At 39.1% G+C, this 24,239-nt stretch overlaps 1 protein-coding gene across 7 annotated transcripts in view; it reads left to right on the forward strand.

Annotated features, from left to right (window-relative positions):
- kat6b (K(lysine) acetyltransferase 6B) overlaps positions 1-24,239 on the forward strand; it is a 32,258-nt gene that overhangs the window by 741 nt on the left and 7,278 nt on the right. Inside the window, exons 1-16 of one of the 7 annotated variants that reach the window (XM_038272681.1) lie at positions 418-553; positions 2,652-3,506; positions 8,501-8,563; positions 10,129-10,237; positions 12,514-12,629; positions 12,826-12,907; positions 13,415-13,544; positions 14,662-15,587; positions 17,498-17,619; positions 18,684-18,796; positions 18,914-19,055; positions 19,221-19,382; positions 19,778-19,871; positions 21,990-22,221; positions 22,477-22,636; positions 23,477-23,731. In XM_038272681.1, the coding sequence (XP_038128609.1) occupies positions 2,889-3,506; positions 8,501-8,563; positions 10,129-10,237; positions 12,514-12,629; positions 12,826-12,907; positions 13,415-13,544; positions 14,662-15,587; positions 17,498-17,619; positions 18,684-18,796; positions 18,914-19,055; positions 19,221-19,382; positions 19,778-19,871; positions 21,990-22,221; positions 22,477-22,636; positions 23,477-23,731 (3,324 nt within the window). In that variant the 5' untranslated portion in view covers positions 418-553; positions 2,652-2,888. The other 6 variants (XM_038272679.1, XM_038272680.1, XM_038272678.1 and 3 more) reach the window with 6 other exon arrangements.

A 24,239-nucleotide genomic window follows, 5' to 3' on the forward strand; every position in this document is an offset into this window, starting at 1 on the left:
ACATCTTTATTTTTTATTTTATTTTTTTTTTTTATATGCTATGTGGCGCATTATGGAAGTGTTAAAATATAGTAAACGCGTTCCGCTTTAAGTCGGTGCATTTTTATACAAACAAATGATCGATTTAACAAACAGCCAATTAAAGTCTAAAATGATCCAAATCACTTTCAAGTGTAACCAACTGTTTCAAGGAGGAATCCGAGTAAAGGTGGACCGGTCTTAAACCCCAAAGCAAATGAGGTTACATGTTTATTCCAACCGGTTTACATCCTTTTACTACGAGTTCGTAACTTATTAACAACCCTTTTACTTCCACTCGAGCGGTAAAATTGAGCGTTTTTTACGAGCGTTTAGTGTCGAGTGCCATCGATTCATCACCGGAGGCACCTTAAGAGGCGGGTTAACGGAGTGAAGTGACAGATCACACAGCCAGTGACGTGCCGCTCGGAGTGAGCTCATACATAAAGATTGACGTGCGCTTTATCAAACCAGGGATCGGATCTCGCCTTTACAGCCAATATTGAAGTTGCTGGGGAGGGCGCATTAGCGTTAGGTGAGGTTTAATGAGACTCCATTGGATTGTAATCAGCGTCATGTCGGATTCATGTAAACTACAACATTGTAACAAAATGGCGACCGGTAGTTTAGGTGACATCGGGGGTATCGCTGGCAGCACTTGACGTTTATCAGCCCAACTCGGCGACGCTCGGCTCTTTGGGGGTTTGTTACGCAGCTATTACTGCTTTTCTTCTCATTTCTTTGGCTAAGCGGCTCCGTGGAGGGGTTAAAGATGGTGTCGGACCAGCTGTCAGGATGTGAGCGTTGATTATACGGGTGTCATTAAGGCTCGCGCTCATCGGGTTGCTCGTTTGAAGAGCTGTCAAAGTGTCGCGCGGACAGCTAACGGTTAAAACTTTAGCTTGTTGTTCTGTTTTCTCCATGTTGTGTTTTTACAAAGCAGCCACTAAGCGTGATGTTGATTTATTTTTCATTAAAAAAAAACCGCGCTGATGAAATAAAGATAAACTTTCGAAGGAACCTGAAACCGAAAATATGACTGTCGAGGAGGGAGTGAGTAGTTTTCCATAGGTCATAGGAAGTTTGTAGATGGCTGTCACAGTGTTAAGAACTTGCTTTTTTTTTTTTTTTTTTGGGAATCTGTCTCCCTTGAATTGGACATCTGGTTTGGTGTGCGGATTATAGTGTCAGACTAAGGATTAAGTCACTTTGATTTCTTTAGCAGCCATGACAGCGCCTGCATCTGTTTTTATCCATCTGCTCCTCCTGTTTCAGGACATCTTTAGAAAGTCCTGCATTCCTTGACTGCAGCCTGTTTTTAACACTGCATACCTAAAGTCAGTGAATCTGATGTTTGTTGACAGATATATAACACTAAATCTTCTTGACGTTCTTGTGTGTGCAGTGCAAAAGTATTCACACCCCCTGGAACTTTTCCACATTATTTCCTCCAAAATGAGTAAATGTTGAACCAACAAAAGGTGTTGCATACTTGTGAAGTAAAAGAAAAGAGATCTCTTAATTCTTTAAAATACAAACTCAAGCTGCATTTTTTAAAGATTTATGCCTCTGTCTGCTTCATGCATCTGTAGACTGAAATGTTTACCCGTTCATCAAATCAGCTGAAGCTCAGTGAGGTTTGATAGAGTGCATCTGTGAACAGCAATCAGCCATTCTTTAAACAGATTCTTATTTAAAATTTGGTCTGCTCTTTGTTTAGGCAATTTCAACACACAAATATGCTTTATTCTGAAACATTTTTTTGGTTGCCCAGGCTGTATGTTCAGGGTTGCTGTCCTGCTGAAAGATGAAGCCCATCCTCACTCTCCCTCCATCCTTTTGCAGCTTCTAACAGGTGTTTAACCACAAACTTCCTGTGCTTTACTCATTCTCATCAGCCCCCCATTCCCAGTTTAATATAATCCCACCATCTCATCTGACCAGAAAAGTACATGTTTGCAGTGACCTTACATGACTTGTGGAAAAATGCAAACAGCTTCTATTTATGGCCTTTGTTTTTGCCCTGACCTATCATGGTTAGACACGTAGCATGCATTTCTAGCTGTTATCCTGTTGACAGCTTCTCCTACCTGAGCTTTGGAGCCTTACAGTTCCTCCAGAGTCTTGATGTAGGGCTCTACAGCTCTCTGATTAATGCCCTCCTCACCTTTAGATGAACCGGGATGACATACTGTTTTCATTTTTGGAAGATAAAGGGAACTGCACTCTATTGTTATATAACTTGACCCTGCTTTGAACTTCTCTAAATCTTTATCCCTGAGCTGTCTATGTTTCCTGTTTTTTTTTATACTTTTTCCCCCCACTTATGGACTATGAAAATCATTATAAACCCTTTAGATTAGATTATATTAATGTAATATTAGAACCTTTGTTGTGCTCGATTGTATTGAGCGGTATAGAAACAAAGGGGTCCTAATACACACTTTTTGATTTGTTATATCATAATTAAGTCCATGACAGTTTTTATAGCTGCAACGTGATGAAAACTAAGTCATACTTTATTATTTTATGAAATTATGGGGTTAAAAAAATAACAATTGAATTGTATTATTTTTCTATCATCGTTTTAGTATTTATAAAGTATTCATTTGTTTTTCTGTTTTCTATTACAGATTTGATCCCGGATTTTATTAAAGACCTATTCCAGGTCATGTGACACCATACCAGTGTGGGATTTACTCGTGCCAACTTTTCCTCAAGCTCATCTTGGATTGAGAACACATTCGTGGATGCAGTTGTGGAACCTAACTTCCTGATCTTTACCATAAGGATGTGGATGTACCTCGCGTTCGGCTGCAGAACGAGGGAATATTTATGGATCACGTTTCTGTGAGGCATATTGTTCAACCATGGTAAAACTTGCAAACCCTCTCTACACGGAGTGGATTCTCGAAGCAATACAGAAAATTAAGAGGCAAAAGCAGAGGCCTTCTGAGGAGCGAATTTGTCATGCGGTGTCCACATTGCATGGACTGGACAAGAAGATCGTCCTCGAGCAGTTGGATTTAAGTGTTCATGATGGCTCTGTCCTTAAGGTTACAAATAAAGGAAGCACCTCCTATAAGGACCCAGGAAACCCCGGAAGAATCGGATCAATATTGCCTGCAAACGCACCTTTGCCGCCAGTGGAATCTATATGGAATTCAAGCGATCTGCGGCATATCGATTGGAATAAAATACTCAAGAGGGCCATTGAGGGTCTGGATGATACCCATGGCTCCTCGCTTAAGAACATCGAGCGGTATCTGAGGAATCAGGATGACCTATCAGAAGTTGTTGACAACCCTGCCTTCCGGCAGAGGTTGCGGCTGGCGGCTAAGCGGTCAGTCAAAAATGGCAGGTTGTTAAAAAATGGCCCCCGGTATAAACTCAGCCATGGTGGTGTGGAGGGGAGGAACCCCAGGTGTCCAAGTGCTTCCCCATTGGTCCTGTCATCAGTGACGCTCCTCCCTCATGAGCGTGAGCAGGTACGTACACCTTAACTCTTGCATTCTGAGTTTTTTTAAAGAAATTAATCAATTTTTTTGCAAGAAGGATACATTCTGTCCAATTGGATAGGTCTGAATTCTTGAAGTGAGGTTTTTTTTTGTTTGTTTTTTAATTGGAAGCAGACGAATGCACTAGACAACTCTGCAGGTTTTGCGGCTACATGCAGTTAAAGCCAGGGAGAAGGCCAAGAACAACCCCGAACTTTATTGGTTTACAATACTTATACTTCACTTCCTGATGAAGATTAAGATAGGAGGGGATGTGCCACCAATTATTAACCTGTGAATGTAAAATTTAAAGCATTTCCAGTCAGAGTAACTGCATCATGTTACTGTAAATCTTTGCTCTGCCAATGCTGCTACTTTGATCCTCATTTAAACTGTATGAATGGAGAGTAGTGCTTTCCTCCAAAAGTTGGGTCCATTGAAACCTAAAACCAGCCATATTTAAAGCTCCTAGTTTAGCTTTGATTTTGTTCTGCCTTATTCAAAACAAACAAAAACAGTTTGTTTAAATGCCTAGCTTAAACATTGATGCAAAATTAGATTAGCATCACTTACAGCTTCTTTTCAAGTTGACATTTGTCATGGAGGTTTATTAGATCAATGCACAACATAAAGAGGCTGCTATTTAATGCTAGTTTCATAAATGTGATCTTTGATTCAGTTCAAACGCTGCCAGTCTTTTTTAGATTAAGTAGAATTATTGAATTCTCCTCTAAACCTTTTTTTCCCTCAGCTGCCTCATGTAGCATTGCTGGTTCAGATTAGAGTTTAGCTGTCTGTGAAATGCTCCCAAGCACTGAACGTTGCTTAAAACAGCTTCAATAAATTAGGCTGGTGATTGTTAGCCTGGCCAGCCAGACTAATTTACGGCGTGTACACGGCACATTAGTCTGGAGAGGAACCGGTAGAGCTTGATTTCAAAAGCGGGACGAACTGAGTTAGTGGAAACACTTTAGAAGCAATCAGCTGACTATGGCTGACATTATTTTTATAGAAAAGCTCCTCCAGCAGAAAGTTGTTGAAATGTTTCCTGCATAAAAAGTTCTTTTGGGACATAATAAAGGACATAAATAAAACATCGCTTTGTTGCAGCTGCAATCTTCACTGTTATGGTTACAGAAAAGCACTGTTGCATTATGGGCCACACTGGGATTGGCCCGGTCTGTGCCTTGAGATGACATGTGTTGTGAATTGGCTCTATATAAATAAACTGAATTAAAATTGAATTGAATTCAGTTTTAGACCCATGAGTATTGAGCCTTAACAGACTTACCCTTCGCTCTGTCAGTTATTCTGACCGACCAGGCTGGGTGATTGTAAGATATTAGTGATGTAACAGAAAGGTCATGTGATTTGTGTAAAATCAAACTGATAAATGATCATGCTTTTGCTGAATGAGGCTTTCTAGGGAAATAAGGTGCATTCAGTTACCTTGGAAGCTATCTCTGAACTGGGAAGTTAGAGAAGTTAGGACTCCATCATGGTGAAAGCTGTTGTAGTGCCTCTTATGTGCTTAGTTGTAAGTCAGATTTTATATATATGCAAGCATCACTTTTAGGTCGTTCAATTTAGTAAATGTAACATTGAAACAAGACTCTCTTGTACAAGTGTTTCCTGTTAAATAACCCTGTTTTCATCACAGTTTGTTTTTCATGAAAAAACCTGCCTTGTTGGATCTGAAGTCACTCTTGAACATGACTGTGTTTTAGGGAAATCTGACTTTCTCAACATGCTAGTGGATTGTTTTGAATAAAAATCAGATCTTCTGGGTGACATTGGTATCCAATCAAATTGGTGCTTTGGTTGTGGAAAACCATAATAGATCTCTTTAGGAAAAAAAAACTTACTTTATATGAATGGCTTTATATGATTTTTGAGGAGTAATACCCCCAAATTTCTGTTTTAAATGGTAGAGGTCTGGATTTAATCCTGGTCTGCTAACTTACCTTTAGTTCAGCAAATCAGAAGTTTTACTAAACAAACAGTTAATTAGAACAGGTAGGATATTAAGGCTACTAGCTAAACTTCTCTTCAAAACAAGAGAAAAAAATATCTTTCTGAGATGGTGAGGTGTATGTTTTAAATGTTTCCCTGAATGACCACAGCTGACTTAAATGAGAGGATCATTAGTAGGCATCTGGTAAACTTGGAGACCAGCTGAAGAGCTAATTCAATGATTTGAATCAGGTGTTGGAGCAGGGGCATGTCTAAAATTACAGGCCATCTGCTCTTTAGGACTTACGTTTGAGTATAAGCAGTTGATTTGGTTTATTTAATCCATATTTATATGTTTTTAATCAAAATTCTCTCTTCAAATGTGTTTACTATTGCCAGCTGAGTTGTGCCACTTCTGATGTCATCAAATGAAAGGAATTAGCCTTTTTTTAATCTTCATTACCCTGCTGTGTTTTTATTGTCAGTGTACATTCATTAGTGGAAAACAATCCAACATTGTTATCTTTAGCAGAACCTTATTTTTATCAGTCTCTTTCCATTTAAAAATGAAAATTAATATCATGCTATAGTTATTCGACCTTTTTATATTGTCTAAATATGCTGGAAGGTTGCGAAAAGGCGACCTTAAGCCTTAGAGTAAAAAAAAACAAAGTATTTATCAAAGTCAATCCTTATAAATCAATGTTTTTAGTTTTTTTTTTTAAAACAAGAGACCTTGGATAATCAGGAAGCCATCCTAGCAGTGTATGGTAGGCAGTTTGCGGTGGTCTTCCTACAGGTAATGCAACCCTATCCTAATGACCTTAAAGGATGGGACTGGCTTGTCTTTTGAGTTGCAGAACAACCGGCATTTTATTGGTAATTCGCAGGGGCATGAGAATGTGTTGAGTAAGGAAGCCAGAATGTTCTCTGGCTGCATGCAGCTGTTATGGGCTTCATGCAAACAAACATGCCAGAGGGAGGAAATAAGAACCTCACAAACAAGCTTTCAGGTTAGCATTGATTTTGCTGCCTTTGCCTCCTCTGGTAGTTCTCTCTCTGATCCCTGAATATAGAGATGTTTTCTAGAAATGGCAGTACCTTTTGCATTAGGAATTGGAAGTTTTTGGATAGAAAACATTTGTCATTGCGCAGCTTCAAGTGCCCGTTCGTCATGAGGGCTTTTAACTTATCTCGTGTTGAGGCTTATCGAGATTAAGCGCGGTCTCATGCTTTATGCACAGGTTGTGCAGCTAAAGTGGTGAGCTGCATCAGGCTTCAGAGATGTCACCCCCACTCCTCGGCAGTTTTGGAGTGAATAATCAGGAAACGACACCTTGATACTGCAGCCACAAATGAGACGTGTCTGTGGTCAGGCCAAAAGTGAAACCGAGAACTGCTTTAGAGACACTGTGTCCTACGATAGCTCTGAGGAAAGGACCCCTCTGTTTTTCATTTGGTGCATTTCAAGCCCTCACTGCCAGCCCTTGATGACATCACCTCATCAGTTCAGGTTTAACGTTTACTTCAAAGGATGAGACATATCAATCTGCCGACAGAAAGCATGCGCGTGCGCTGAGAATAAGCAATATTTTCAGGTTAAAAAGAGCAGTCTTGGTTTAGAGTTTATTAGATTCTGAAGAGACTCTGGCAGGAACAAAGACGAGGAATGAGAGTGTTTTTTTTCCCCTGCTGTGTTATGCAACCACTTGAGCTCTCTCTCTACCAGCAGTGTTCTAATAAGACCCCACCCCCTCACTCAGGACAGTCTGCTCTTTTGAAGCAGCATAATTTCCTGTAATGTTCTTAATTTAGAATCCCCCAAGTAAATCTTCACCAGCATCTCTACAGCTGTGTTTATCCTTCTATGTTTTGCATTTTAGCCTTTCATAAATTGCAAATTGCTATTGATTTTAATCACCAGAGCATAGAAAATTCCTTGTGGAAATGAATCTGGTTCTTAGATTGGACTTCATAGCTCAGAGCTTATTATGATTCTGTTTTGGAAATTTCCATATGTTGTCAGTTTGCTTACTTAATGATTAAACCCAGAATTTAAAGCATTAATCAAGCACCTTAAGGAAAAATCAATAGAAAATGTTCTGATTGATGATTGTCCCAGTTCCCAATTTTTAAATGCATTACCTCTTAAAATTCCCACAATTTTCTTTGGTCCATTATGTTATCAGATAAGGCTTTGGGAAATAGTTTCTGTTGGGTTCAGAAATACTATCTCATTCAAGAGAGCCTGCAGCTCATTAGATTTCTTTCATGATTTGCAGCACTTAATCTCTTAATAGAAGCATTACAGTTTAGTGTTACCTATAACATTTATTTATTGGTATTTTGCCTTAGATGTGTAGATGTAACTGAAGATATATGATAAATACCAGTACTGAAGATTTTTTGCCAAAAATCCAAATTGCGATTTCGTTTTGGTTTTTCTTTGCAGTAACCACAAACATCTAGATGTTTTGCTCCATGGTTGTTTTAATGCTCTTAAAATGCCAAGTTGTACAGAGTCCATTGGTACACAACTTGAATGTAACCGTTGGATGAAGACGTGCTTAATTCTGGATCTGCATGCTAGCTGCAACACTTTTCTTCCCTTCTGTGTGGCAACAAACCCACTTTTTACGTGTTACTGAGAATTTAGCTTTGATAACCGTGATTACATTGCAAATTCAATTAATTGTTAGCCCCTAACAAATACTTGTTAAATGTGGGAATAGTTATAAAACGAATTATCTTTTTTTGCAGGATTTAACATGTTTCTACTTTAAGCACTTTGTTGAATAGCTTGATAAGCTCATATTAGCATGCTAATCAGCTGGAATATTATCTTTGGCAGAAAAGCTTCTTCCCAAACATACCAGACGTAGCTTGTTTTAAATGAGTCTCCTATGAAAAAGAGTGATGCTCATGCTTCAAGGTTTGAAAGCAAGATGGTGTGATTTTAGAAATGTTTGCTGAAATGAGCCTAATTTGTCTTTGTGTTTTTGGAGTTACACAATGTAGTTGTCCTCTTTCAGCCAGCTGATTGGCAGAGGGAATCATCAAGAGGGGAAAAGGGATCCGGCTTTAATCTGAGTCAGGTAAAGTCAGAAAACAAAAACAAAAAAAGCATCTGCACTGAAGCTTTCCTTTGCAAGCCTTTAAAAGGTTAAAATGGTGTGATGACAAATGTAGCAGGTATGAAACCGAAACCATCTAAATAGACATTATTGACGTTCAAGTAAAGCCTTGCCAAACAATCTTTGTCAAAAATAACTTTTAAAAAATCCATTAATATGGTATTTATTGACAAATCAAAAGAAGCATTATAAATCAGCTGAATATATATATATATGTATATATATATATATATATATATATATATATATATATATATATATATATATATATATATATATATATATATATATATATATATATATTAACTTTGTAATTTACCAACATAAAGCCACAAAGTGACGGTTTCAAAATGTATAGATGTTAGCTTTTCCCTCATGAAAACCACTGAGGGTTTTCATGCTGTTTCAGTAGCTTCTCATGCAACTAATACTCCAGATATTGACCCAGCAGGTTGGGAAATAGAGTAATCATTGATGTGGCAGTAAATTGCTTCCCCTCCCGATAACAACACATTGATAGAGCCAGGAACAATGACCAAACTGCTTCCCTCCTGGGCATCATTTGAATTAGGTGACAGGTTGAAATGAAGGCGCTCCAGCTCCTCCTGTTCTGTGTATGTCGACATGAATGAAATGACAAATAAATTTTCCTCGTTGTAATGAGCGAGGAGGGAAAAGCTTGAGATTAGCACAGCGGGGCAGGTTTAAAAGATACAAACTTGGTTCAAATCAGGATGCTGATCTGCGTCATAGAAACTAGGAACTAATTACGGGCATCCCCAGAGTGCCGTTCAGAGCTGTAGTTGGTCGGTAAGGCCTTAGTGTGTAAACTGATGATGAGGTGGGTTATTTATGGTCACACCCAGAGAGTGTTATTTTCCATTATGAACTTCCTCCTAGAAGTCTGTTTGCCGCTCTGCTTGGGCCTTTTCTGTTTGATCTTTAGCCCTGTCTTCAACCAGGTTTAGACTGACTGCTGTGGGAAGTCATGACATGAAGTCTGCTTTACCTTCCTTCAGTCTGAGTGATCAATGGGGAGAAATCCTCTTAAACCTTTAGCTCATATTCCACTCCTCCTGAACTGTGCCGTAAGCCCTTAAATGAGTGTTTGTTCTGCGACTTGCAACATTTACAATGGATCACGGCTGTAACAATGAGAGCATGTTATATTATTGAGGTAATTTGATTACATGCTGGTTAATCCTTTCAGACTCGAGTGCAAGCTTTAAGAATTGGATTAAGCCCTTAAACTATGATTACCAAGATCACTTACACGTTCAGATGTAATGGATAAAAGGAGGTGGATAAAAGTCATTCATTATTCATTTCTAGTCTGCGAGAACTCTACTCTTTTTTTTTTCTCTCTTCTGTTCTCTGAAGCTTCTGCTTTCAGATTATATTTTTGGCTAAGTTTTATTAAACCCACAGTCTAGTTTTATCCTGTTGACTCAACCAGAAATACGACTACAGCCACTTCCCATTTGCATGTTTCAAAATTTTTGTTTCTGTCCTTTTTCTTCCCTCAGCTACGAGTTGACCCCATCCCAATATGCAGTTTCTGTCTCGGGACAAAAGAGTCAAATCGAGACAAGCGACCGGAAGAGCTGCTGTCCTGCGCGGACTGTGGAAGCAGTGGTAAGTGAGATTCTGTAAAGCTTCACCCAGCGGATGTTTTTAAAACCTTTGCTCTCTGTTCCTGAGATTATTTTTAAACTATCAGAAAGTTTGGAATTATATCTGAGTATCTTTAAGTATTTATTGTACTATAATTATAAGTTATTTTGAGATCAGTGTAACCGATTCCTGATATGCGCCTCCAATTTCTGTGTGGCCCATTTTTGAAACCATTATTGCTTTTTCTTCATCCATTTATTTGATGCAAATGATACAATGATCATAAACATTACATAAATCTCAATTGAAATAAAAAAATGATTTTTAATTTTTACAAATCAGCAAAACATCGGCTGTAGGTAGAAAAGGAGGAAACAGAAGTGCAGGGCTTCATGAGATCTCAAGGCATGGCTGCTGAATGCCCTAATGAACCAGTGAACTCATGCATGTATTGGCCAATGGAAGAAAAAAAAGACTGATATTTGCCCAAAATATTAGTTGGCTGATCTATTGATGTGTCCTTAGTTGTAACTTCAAGTTTCAATGTATTCTCGGGATTATAAATAAACAAGGGTAACATGTTTTCTATAGAGCTTGAACATTTTTGGAAAATCTGGGATCTGCTGAAAACATACTTAATTTAATTTAAGCATTTATTATAAACAAAACATATATCTCCAACTAAAGCTTTAATACAGAAGTGATGATATTTTAAAATTAACTGCAGGAGAAAACGATTGTACTGCTTTTGTCCCAGTTAGGGGTGTGGGAAACATTGATTTGGTGACATATCCTGATTTTCAGCTGTCCCATATAATATCAATCTCTCAGTTCCTAGTAGCGAACAAAAAAAATAAAAATGTTTTACCTAAAACAATAAGGGGAAAATGGGCTACCTCTGCACCACCACTCTGGCAGATGGCGCTGTGGAGCCTTTTTGCCTTTTTGCCACCATTTCTGTTCCTGAGACAGTCAGAGTGGAAGGCGTGGACTGACTCAAATCCCGAACATCATGGATACCAAAATAGCTAAATGATCAATATGTTCTAATGAACATCTACAACACTTGCTTTTTTATCTATACATTTAATTTGATAGTTGGGGAAAACATTGCAATATATAGTGATATCGCAATATCGTAACAATATCATATTGTGAGCCAAGTGTTGTGATTCGTATCACACATGCCAGTACTCCCCGCTAGTCACAATTGGCATGCACAGACATTGTAATAATAAAGTTATATTGGTGCTTACCACTCCTAGCATTTCACATTGTTTTTTTCATCATAGACCACACAACTATCTTGCTAAAGTTAATTCATAGGGCGATGTTGAAAAGCAAAAAAACAAAAAAAAAAACAAAAAAACATTCTGCCTTTCCAAAGAGTCAAACGTTTTTTTTTAACCTATTTGGTGGGATTATATGTTTTCTGCTTTCCTTTTCTCATGTTTTACCTCCATGAATCGGAGAAATTCTGCTTTTTTTCTTTCAATGTATCAATGAAGATCTGATGGACTGTTTCAAAACTTGGACTATTTATTATGAAGATGTTTGTTTTTTTCCTATATTTTTGATTCTTACCAAGACATGCATACAATTGTAAAACCTTTGTAAAATGCTTAGGAACCCTGCAGTTTACTTGTGATTCATCAGTGGTAACTATTGGTGACCATCATAACCCAAAATCATTAAAATAAAGTCACATTTTCCTCCAGTTCAGATTCTGAGTTAGAATGCCTCAGTAATGAGCTCCTTCCCTCCTTAGAGCAGATTGTAGGTATTTCCTTTTAGTGATCCTCTGTTCCCGTTAAAATTACCTCATTTATGTTTGAACAATTATTTTAAAATGCCGTAAGGAATTGTTCTCCTGGTGACATTTTTATAGCTCAAATTTGACAGAGCGGCTTCGAGGTGGTTTTCATTAACCACTTTTAGTGTACACAAATTGTGCTCTCACTGTAAAGCAGCTGTTTTACAATCATGGGAGGGAAGCAGCGTGAGAGAGAAGGCGAGCTTTTTACATGACTTTCATGGATCGGCTTCCATTAGAAAGAGCTCTGCTGCTGTTTCTGCCTCATTAAGATCAAATTATCTGTAATTAGCAACTCAGATGTTTGATCATACTGTTTTTAGGCACACGTTGTGGCTAGGAGAGAGAGTGGCGTGGACACGATTTTTTTGAGTTAATGTTTAACTTTAATGTGTTAAGAGATGGAAAATTATACCTGTTACTTGTTGACTTAGCTTTTGCTGGTAAAAACATGTCACACTAAAATCTGTTTTTGTTTCTGAAGGGCATCCATCATGTCTGAAGTTCTCTCCTGAGCTCACCTCAAATGTAAAGAGATTAAGATGGCAGTGCATTGAATGCAAAACCTGCAGCTCCTGTCGAATACAGGGGAAAAATGCTGTGAGTATAATACGTTCATCTTAATGCACCATTTTCAGTGCTGTTGGCTTGACTGTAGATCTCCGAGGATTTGTCAAGATTTGCAAACCCTCCTGCGTGCAGAATTGCTCTTATTTCTCCTTAAGACGGTAATGACAGTGGTGTTACACATGTGCAACTGGGACATCACTTACACCTGCCTGGCGTTCCCTTTCAGGATGAGATGCTTTTCTGCGATTCGTGCGATCGGGGCTTTCACATGGAATGCTGCGATCCGCCGCTTTCAAGAATGCCAAAAGGTGAGGTGTTTACACTGTCTGCCATCTCTGCTTTTCCCCCCTCTGCTGTCAGTTCAAAGCCTTCGCTTCACAGACGGCCGTTTGGGGCTGTCACTCAGCACACTGAGAAGCAGCAGTGGCTTATTAGGGGCTTTGCATGCATATCAAATTGTTCCAGCATCCCTGGGGAGATCTTCTATCTCTGGATTACAGTACTGACCCTACAGCAAGGCTTGTAATGACGCGACACGTACTGTAGTTGGGTATTTTGCAGGCAGCGCATACAAATCACATAGCTTAGCCCAACAAGCTCATGTGAAGTCTATTTCATCACCCAGAGAATTGACCCCATGTTCTTCCTATGGATTTTCTCTTTGTGCTGAGAAATTGATTGGCCATTGTGAGCAGTGTGATTCTCACCGGTGCCATGCATTAAAGAAAATGTTTGAAATGAATGTACCATTTATCTGGTCGGTTGATGAACCCGCTAAAAATAAAACGGTACTTCTCTGTCTGGATGTCCTCCAGGAACCTGGATCTGCCAAGTGTGCAGGCCAAAGGAGAACGGCAAAAAGTTGCTGCACAGGAAGGCAGACGAGATCAAGCGTCGATATGCAAAGCCGATCGGACGGCCAAGAAATAAGCTCAAACAAAGAATGTAAGTGGGCTCTGATTAAAGCAATAGCATCTTATTTAGGCAGCAATGAATTTTCCAATTGATATAATGTTCAATTAATATGTAAAACCCTGTCAGTGGGACATAAGTGTCAAACATACATATGAAACAAAAAAGGGCATATAACCCTCAAACAAAACTAAGAGATAAAGGAAAATTAAATGTAAATGAAAGCAATCTACAATTATTGCTTTCCAGTGTTTCTCTATTTACACAATGGTAGAAAGGCCACAAAATGTAACCCATAAAGAGGCTGATTGTCCTTTTTTACCCAAGCACAAGATTGGAAAATTAGATGCAAGGAAAACATGTAGTAGATGGAAAATATGCAATTTTAAAAGGGTTGTTTAGCCATCTTAGGGGATTCACATACCACTACTGAATTGGAGACAAGGTTAGAAACCTCTTATTCAGGCTAAAGAGAATAAAGATTGGACTGTTGCTTAGTGGTCTGTCTTTGCAGAAGAAAGTTAAAAATGCATTTCATTTGGAGATCAAGTTCCGAGAGTCCGGGTGGAGAATGCAGAGACAGAATTGAGTGTCAAGTTTCCACAGTCAGCGATAACTTAGGGAGCCATTTCATCTGCTGCTATTGGTTAAATGTTTTTTTTATCAAGTCCAAAGTCAGCATAGCTGTGCAGCAGGAAATTTTAGCGCTCTTCATGTCTTCTCCTTATAATACGCTTTATAGAGACAGCTAAATCTACCAATACATGCTTTAATGATAGTTGTATTATTGCCGACTGGGAAATTCATCCAAACTAAAGATGAGGAATTATTTTCACAAGGAACAAGAGAAGGAGGCGACTGTTAAAGCTTAAGGTTTCATAAAGCATTCAGGAGAACCACATGCTGATCCCTTTTGTGGCTCACAGCAGTTAAACAAAAGGAGCTCTGAATGCTTATCTAGTTTAAATACTTCACAGCACATGGTTGTTAAAATGAACTTATCTTGTCTAATATTTAGATATTCTAAAACTAAACTCTATTTGTTTTTTGTTTTTTCTGAGCTAACCAATTTGCTGGGATGTATCTTATTTCTAAATACGTAAATAAAATACTCGTCTGACAACACGACGTGTTCTTCTTGTGCCTGCAGGTCTGTAACCGGTGGTGATGGCTCCATGGTAGCACTTGGAGGAAGGGGGTCACCTGGTAGGGGTCAAAAGATTACCGTCTGTTCCACACCTTCATCTGGTCATGCTGCATCTGTGAAGGACGCCAGAGACAGATTGACTGTCGCAGAGCCTTGTTGTGCGGTCAACGCCACCCAATTCACCCCCTCCCCTCCCACCACCACTCCCTCCCTCACGCCCACCTTCACTCCAGCCACACTCACTGTTAACAAGAAAACCAAAGGGCTTATTGATGGGCTTTCCAAATTCTTTACTCCTTCCCCTGTGGGCCGTCGCTCGCGAGCCGTAGCCGTAGAGTCGAGCGCTAGAGACCAGGGCGTGGCCAAAGTGTCCCAGTCACCAGAATCGTTCGCCTTTGCCGCAGACGCCTCTCATAAGATAACCCCGACATCGTCTGCACTTCCTGCCGCTTCCATGTCACCAGGACTTAGCTCCCCCCCGCAGGTGTCCAGCAGCTCCACCTCAGCCAACTCACCTCAGAGCTCTTCCAGCCAGTCTAGTGTCCCTTCGCTGAGTAGTCTCTGCAGTAGCAGCCAACTTAAGGGACTCTTTGATGGACTCTCTCACATTTACACGACTCAGGGCCAGTCGCGGAAAAAGAGACTACCATGCTACGCACCACCGAAGCGCAGGCCCCTTAAGCAGGACTTGTCCCAGTGCCTTGGAAAGAACGAGATTATCAAAAATAGGTTACAGCCCACATCTTTGGGGGCTGATCGACCCAGAGGACCCCCATTTAAGATGGTCAGTCATTTCAAATGCAACCCTTTCCTTAAAAATCACAGGACACTAGGCAGGCTGAAGTATAGAGTGAGAGCTCAGAAGGGAGCCACCTCACCAGGAAAGGGAGACTTGACAGATGGAAGAATTAAGCCTGAGAATAACCATGGTAAGCAAAGGCTCAAAATACCAGCCAAGACCTGCGTCTCCACACTTTTAAGCTTCTTCTTTATTTATTTTTCTTTTTTTCTTTTTCTTTTTTTAAGCCTGACACTAATAGTTCTAAAGCTAATATTGTTTTTTCGAAGTCACCCTCAACATTCTAACAGGCTACTAATCCTCCTCCTGATTTGAATGAGTTTTAGTTCATTAACACAGTTTCGTTGCGTTTTGCCTTGGCTGCGAAGTTTCAATGGCTTCCATCTTCCTTGCCCGTTGGCTTTTTGTCATAGTGCATGGCCCACTAACTCCCTCATGCCGCTCCTTGCTCTGTCCTTGACCCTCTCCAGTAGTCCGCACATTGTGATCACCACATAGTAGAGCCTGTAGTCAAACTGCGCTCTTCCTCATCCCACCGTCTTCTTTTCAGCCTCACTTCCAGATGTCATTGGACACACACGGACACACACACACACACACACACCAGTGTTTCAGCCACCCAAGTTGACTCAGAGCTGACATGATGATTACACCCAGAAGTGCACTCACCCTTACATTTTACTGTCCACCACATTGAAGTCCTAGTAAAATGATAGAAGGGAAAAATAAAGGATACCTACCGCAAGAAGTTCTAAACCCCTGCCATTAAAAAAAACTCATCATATACTACTTTTTAAAAGAGTTAAAATGCCTGAATGTTTTGGGGTTTTTTTAAATCATTTTTAGCTATAAACTTTATACCTTTATTTGGGTTTTAGTGGTTCTAAGTAATATAGCAATATGACAGTGCATTTGTCCAAAGTAGAGAAAATATATGAACAGTTATCAGGTGTATATATATATATATATATATATATTTGTTTTAATACACTTCTGTACTGCTGCCGTTTTTTGGATTGTGTCTAAATTTGTTTCGCACGTCACAGACTAAATGAGAAATAGCTCAGGATTGGATAATGATGAAAGGAAACCTCTGAATTTACGCTGTTTTATTTTTTAGTTGAAGGGCTTGAAAACCATCGATCATTTTCATTACTGCACTTATTGCTGCGCTACTTTTTGTCACATAGACTTAGATTTATTTTGTATACACAAGTGTTAACAAAAAGTAATTCCGTTAAGAACAGCTCTTTAGACAATTTAATATTTTTTTAAAGCGCAGCCTTGAAAAATGGAAAACAACAATAAAAACAGTGATATAAACATATGACTGTGCATTTACAGTTCTAACATTTTAGTTTTTTTATAATAAAATATATATATATAGTAAAATAAATAAATAAATAGATTAAATAAATAAATAACATATAATAAATAAATAATAATATATATTAATTATTTATATATTATTTATATAATAATAAAAAAATTGAATAAATCAATTAAATAATATCATAATTGGAAAAAAAAGAAATTTATTTTTTCAACTTGATCAAATTTGAAGAAGTCCAATACGTCTCAATGTTATTACCCAGTAATATAAATCCATAAATATGGTGATGACACCTCACTTCCACCCCTAATGGGTTTTTGTTTTGGTGGTTAAGTCATGTTGTTGATGTCTTTCATGAAATTACTGCCTGCTTCCCAACATGAGTTGCTTTTCATGTCAACACTTGCTCCCCTCACTGCATCAGCTTCTTAATTCATGGGAAACTGTCTTGGTGGATGACTAAGCACATGAAAGCAGTTACGCAATTAGAGTGATTTAGTTTCACTTCATTACATTAGGGATTTTAATATAAACATCCAAAGATGATACATTATGAAATCCCTCAGAGACACAGACTCAGCAGCAGTACTCACAGCACAAAAGCACATTTACATAGAATGCATTTATGCGATTATTCAGCTGAGGCTGCTTGAAACGGGTTGGTGTTTTGATGCCTTGGTGTTGATTTCTCACTGTGCCTGCAACAGGCCATCTCGGCAAGCTGCATGTGAAGCAGGAAGCCCAAGAGGACTCGGCGGCTATGTGCAGAGATCACGTCTTGGAGGAGGACATAGAGATGTTCGCTCGAGTCCAGGAGCTTGCTGCTCAGGTGAGAAAATGTGCAGAATAGCTTTATTAAGCGATTTAAGTTTTTCTGTTTTTTATCAGTAGTGATAAACTAAACAAAAATAAGTTAAATGGAAATAAAATATAAATTGTTGAACTTTTTCATTTATGTATTTGATAGTTCTTTATTTTGGGAAAGTAGTAGACGAAAGGGTTAGCACTGTATAAAATGAACAGCCCACTAACACAGATGCATATCCCACGTTCAGAGAGTTGTATTCATCCGTCCATTATATATATATCCTGGTCACATATATACCGTCATTTTCTGTGCGTCCAACCATATATGTATGTAAAGCTTTACCCATGTAAAAAGATTAGCTATAAACTAACAGCGAGCCTTTCTTTTTGTACTTTAAATATGAAAACTAAGATTGAAAATGTGTCCTTAAAAATTACAGAAATCTGACATCTATCCAGCAATCCGTCCATCTGTCTGTCCTTACAGTCATCTGTCCATCTATTGATCCACCTTCTATTCTTTCCCTCTCTGTCACCTCTGTCTGTCCTTCCTTCCTTCCTTCCGTTCGTTATTCCTGTAGTTTTTTTTTTTTTATACAGTTTCATATTTTAAAGAGTGCAGACATTTTCCAGAGTTTCTGTTGAAAATTGGCTAAAAAGGACATAGAGCTCCCCCCATGATAAACATAAAACAACGAGTAGAAGCCTCTGAAAAGTGGCTTTTTAATGTAAAATGTTTAGGACTAGTGTACATCTGTAAGGTCCAATATGTTTCCGTTTAGCTTGATGGTGGGGGGAGGTGCTCTTTATTTAAATTAATAAATACAGTAAAATTGCTTAAGGATTTGTTTGAAATGATCAAATGCTGCATTTTGCTCAGTTAGATGACAGAGAAGTTGGCCCACGTTTAGACTAAGACGTCTATTTTGCTCACAAAAATGTATCACAGCGCATCTTTCATTCCCTCACAGAAAACGTTTAAAACTCAAACTTAATTTGATTGTGAAAAAATTTTATTCATTAACAATGAGGGATACTGGGAGTTTAAATGATGAGGGTCATTAAATGTATCTTTTTGTCTTATAGAAAACAGGCTTTTTGACCAACAGCGACTTTACGCGGCGCCCAGCTGTCATCGAGTTCGGGAAGTACGAGATCCAGACCTGGTACTCCTCACCGTACCCACCTGAATATTCAAGGTGATGTTGATCTTTTTTAACTTCAGGATTAAGAGCCTTTTCTTTCCTCTCTTGGTTCTGATAAATACCAGTCATAGTAGATTTCTAAACCTCTGCTTTGAATATTATCTCCAACAGATTACAAAAGCTTTATCTGTGTGAGTTCTGCCTCAAGTACATGAGAAGCAAAAACATTCTCCTGAGACACACAAAGAAGTGCGGCTGGTTTCACCCTCCTGCCAACGAAATCTACAGAAAGGACAACCTCTCCGTGTTTGAGGTAAGCATTGCTTTATGGCAACAGAGCAACAACTATGCACTGCGTGGGTTTTTACCAGTGAATGAGGTCAGGAATGAGCAGAGGGAAAATACTAGCCTTTTAAACACTGTCCCCTTGATTTCTGTCTTTCTCTTCTTTTTTTTTTTTTTTTTTTCCCGTGTTTAGGTTGATGGAAATGTCAGCAAACTCTTCTGCCAAAACCTCTGCCTGTTAGCCAAGCTTTTCCTGGATCACAAGACCTTGTATTATGATGTGGAGCCTTTCCTCTTCTACATACTTACGAAGAATGATGAGAAAGGCTGTCATCTTGTGGGCTATTTCTCCAAGGTATGGATTACAGTGTGATTTTATGGGAAGCGACGGATTACGGCACTTCATTTTTTTTTCTTCTTTGAAAGATTCTACGGATGCAGAAAGAGTTCAGTGCAATATGTCTGTTTTTTCAGGATGGAAGTTAGCTTTCCAAACTGATTTAGAGGATTTAAAGTATTTCTTTACCAGTTTTCTGACCAGCCTAATAACATCTTTCATCAAGCAGATTTCCTGATAATAATCAGTTGCAAAACTAATTTCTGACACTGCGATGCTCTTAAATTGAAAGCCATTAGGCTTATGCATGTGTCTGTGTGTTATGTGTGTAAAGACAAGGACAGTGGCAGGTGCAGTAAATTGCCAGCTTCAGCAGAGCTCTGACATACTTGATCTGTTTCTCCTTCCCTCAGGAAAAGCTTTGCCAGCAGAAGTACAATGTCTCCTGCATAATGATTATGCCTCAGTACCAAAGGCAAGGATTTGGAAGGTTCCTTATTGATTTCAGTAAGTTCTTTAATGCTTGTTTTTAGACCACTAGAAACACAATTTCACCCAGTTTATTGGCCTTTTCAGATAATTTCAGATTAAAGGGGGGACCTGTACCTTGTGGCAAGGTGCTGTTATTTTGTTAAGGCTTTCAAAGAGTCTAATCAGGAGCATTCGTGTGCAGTGCTTAGGCAATCACACATGATTAGGGGCAGAAAACAATATTATGGTTGCTTGTTATTCAATGGTTAGCTGAGTGTTCATCTAAACAGCTATTTCTATACAAAAAAAAAATCTGGCCCCAATTCTTTCTTGTTGACTTACGATGAGGTGTAGATGTTGCTTTTATGTTTGAGTGGTAATAAATGCTGCACATACAATATTTATGGCTCTGCGGTCCACTTAAGGAAACAGTTGCTGCCTTGAGTGGATTTCTGTGTTTGGCCTGGCAGTTTTTTGTCTGTATAGGCGTTTTTATTTTTTTTTATTTTTTCCTTCCAAGACTTGTCAACTTTGTTTGTGTAAGAATGGGTAAAAAAAACAAAAAAGAAAACAGGGGCGAGCAGAAGGAGGGCGGGTGGTAATGGAGCATTTGATTTCCTGTTCACTTTTGGGAGCCATTGAGACACAGAGATGCGAGAGGATCTGTGATATTGAGAGTGGGCAGATAACAAAGACGGGGATTAAGGGAGATTGAACGCAGCTGAGTTCTGAGCTCTTTGAAGGCTTTATTGGAAAATGTAGCTTTGGTGCTGGAAGTTGTTTAGATTAAGATTTTTTGTTATATTGGATTGTTTTGGAGGAACACATTGTCACAGGTAGCTGCAAGAGAATGTTTGCTATGAAAATATTCTCTTTGAACTCGTAGCATGAAGGAGTTTCTCAGTTCATTTTAATTCTATATTCCTTGTACACAAAGACTCATGATCAGAGGTTTAAATATAAATATTGTCACAATTGTTTTGAGATTTAAATAGGCTTGTTTGGTTCTCAAAAGTGGATGCCATTAAAAGACGTTAATTAATTTTATTCCCCTCATAACAGATGACCCTTTACAGGATGGCAATGAAACTAATTATACTCAAATAATGATTAGGTTCTTTCTTGTTCATTATCTCCTCTTATTGTAGTCATGTATGCAATTACATTCAGTTGCTTTTCTGTTTTGCTCTCTTACAAAGCCCTGCTTAGGTATTTATAAACCTTTTAGTGTTTTTTTTATTCACATTACTTTCTGTTACAACATATAGATTGTGTGAATAATACATACAAAATAGTTAGCAAATCTGAAAGCTGTATTCAATTCCATTGACTCAAATATGTCTAATTAGACTTATTTAGAGTCGGTTAACCGTGCCGAGCTTGAGTCGTATGACCTTTTACACATCACACTAGCGCGCTTCCTCGCCTCCTATTGGCGGTCCATGGTACTACAGCTCTCGAAGCAGAAATTACTCAAACAAAAATGGCAGCGACCATAACATTCAGGATCTTATGTGCCTGGATAGCTTCCTGCGCCCAAATTTCAGTGAGAGCTTCGGTCTCGGCATCCTCCGAGGTCACGCCATGCTCTTTTGATGCAATTTATGGTTGATAGGATGAGAATAATTTGTGTTGGGGACAGGTGAAGAAATCTGTGAATCGCAAAGCCAGAAACGCAGGAAACCTGTAAAATGAGTCAGCTTACTGTAAATAGAAGATGCTCATGCACTCTTTAACAGAGAATCGAGCCACAACAGAACCTTGCCGAGACCTAATGTTGAACTAGTACTAGATTTAGAGTTTGGTTCGGTTGTGTCTGGCATGGTCCAATTCAGTTGTTTTCCATTTACACTCAACAGTTATCTTGGTTACTGGGCTTGGATCATTCTCAGCACGGTTTCAAAAGGGTAGTGTAAATGGGGCTTAAGTTAATGGTTATAGAAAAGCAAAATTTGAATTTAAGGGGAAGTTATGAGCACTTGCAAGGCACCGGACCATTGCCAACCTGTATCATAGCTTTCTAACAGTGGCTAGAGGTTTAAAAAGATGACTATTTTGTCACACTCCGACTTCCTTTAAACTGTAAGGAAACGACCCAGCATTTGGCTTGACTAAAGCATTTTTTTTGTGTGTGTTTGAATCGTGTCTTTTTAGGTTACCTCCTCACCAGACAAGAAGGACAGGCTGGCTCCCCAGAGAAGCCTCTGTCAGAACTGGGTCGCTTATCCTACCTGGCATATTGGAAAAGTGTCATACTGGAGCACCTTTATAAGCACCCAGATAAACACATCAGCGTTAAAGGAATCAGCAGGGCCACTGGGATGTGTCCACATGACATCGCCGCCACTCTCCAGCAGCTTGGCATGATTGACAGACGGGACGGCAGGTCAGTTTCGCAGCCACTCTCTCCTTCAGTTGCAGCTTGTGCATGCCGTCTGACTTATCCAGGCCAGGGAGTATTTTTAACAGCGTATCCATTAATGCTGCTGAATATTGACAGAAGTAAGTCAGGTTAAGTACCCCCAAGGACATGGAGCACCTGCGGTCCCGAAGAGCTTGTCTTTGTGCTTGTGTTTAACTGCACATCCCCCCTCTCTCTCCACTCTGACTCCTCATTCATGTGCTTTTCTTTGTGTTGTAGGACTGTGTTGGTCAGAAGAGAAAAGCTGATTCAGAGGCACATGGAGAGGCTGCGAGTTAACCCGCGGAAGAATGAGGTGGACCCAGATGCGTTGCGCTGGACTCCTTCTATGACTCTTAATGCTGTCCTGTCTGAGGAGGAGAGAGAGGCAGAGATGGATGTAGGTTTCTGTGCTTCAGGAAAGCTACACAATGATTTAGAAAATAATCGTTTATTGCAGGAAATAGGTTAAAAAAGGGAAAATTTACATAAAATATTTAGTTACAGGTACATTCCAAACATTTATATGTTGTTTCTCTACCCTTTGGTTCAGACGCATCTGAAAACATGACCCCTCTTGAAACTGATTTTGTCCCTCCACAAAACTTTCTATGAATATCCAGTTTATTGATTCTTTTAGTCATTAAACATTTCTAAGAAATATATTTTGGGGATTTTATTTGCTTTAAATGTAAGCAAAGTTATAAGCAGAAAAATATGCTTGAAAAATGTCACTCTGTGTAATAAATCTATAAGATGTGTTTGACTTTATGACCAGAATTACTCAAAGAATACAAACTTTACAATGATAGTCAAAATCATTGAGTTTTTCTGCACAGATCTGAAACGCTTTTAGCAGAGGATGTATGTTAGATTGGCTTAGGAGTTCAAATTGAGGCCAATAGTGAGAAATTCGCTCTGACTTTGAACAGCCATCTAATGTTGTACAAAATTGCCCCTAAATCATCACATAATTGATAGTGGTGAATAAACCATGAAATGCAATCTCTCTATGGTTGCTTAATGGAAATGTTTTCATCCTGACGGGCAGACATCCAATCAGGATGCTGCTCATATTATCTGGAAGGAACCTGCAATGATTCATTTGTCATGATATTAATTCCGATCTCTTGTTTTCCCATTAGGCTTGTTGCTCAGATGTTTTTGTTTTTTTTCTTTCTTTCTTTATCCACGCTTGCTCTCTTCCCAGTGATAATACGTCTGTCCATTTAATTACTAGGCCGAGCGGTTGAAGGAGCAGGCCAGCTGCTGGGAGAAGGAGGAGAGGGAGGGCTACATGATGACTCATGGAAGCAGGCAACCTCTTACCAAGGTCCACTGCAAGATTCCCTACAGGACCTATGAGCGCCGGCCAGCTCCCCACTGGACAAGACGCGTCCAGCGACTGGAGGTCGCGAGCGACACCGATGACGACTCTGATAGCTCACCGCCTATCCTGACAAAAGCTCACTCAATGCTCACAGCCAAGAGAAAGGTGACTTTTAGAGTTTAATCGTTAGTTCCAAATATGATTATCACATTGATAAGTCTTTATCTAGACATTTCTCTCTAGTAAAGATCATCTCATTTATCTGCAATGTGAGTTTTAATAATTACTTATAAATAATGTGCAGGCTCCAGTAGCTTCATTTTGTCTTCTGGAGCCTCCCCTGTGTGCCTGCAGCAGTAGATAATGGATTGTGTTTTCACTGCTAGTGTCAAGACTTTGCTGGCTAAACCTTGTTCTATTGTCAGCGGTCATGGTTAATTTACCGCCCTCTTCTGTTGCTCCTCACATCTGTTCTTTTTATAAGGCACTGCCCCCTTGTGCTACAGCTAATATTACACCTAACCAGAAAAATGCCTGATACTGGCAGGCTGAGTTTATTTAGTGCCTTAGTATTGATTTTACATTCTGCTTGTGAAGGGGTTTTGAAGAAGAGTTGCAGACAACAACTGAAGAATGTAAAATATAGACCGTGGTCTGCTTAGTCTTGACTTTC

This window comes from Cyprinodon tularosa, unplaced genomic scaffold, assembly GCF_016077235.1.
Source record: "Cyprinodon tularosa strain WSP-4 unplaced genomic scaffold, ASM1607723v1 ctg84, whole genome shotgun sequence".
In the NCBI taxonomy this organism is placed as follows: domain Eukaryota; kingdom Metazoa; phylum Chordata; class Actinopteri; order Cyprinodontiformes; family Cyprinodontidae; genus Cyprinodon; species Cyprinodon tularosa.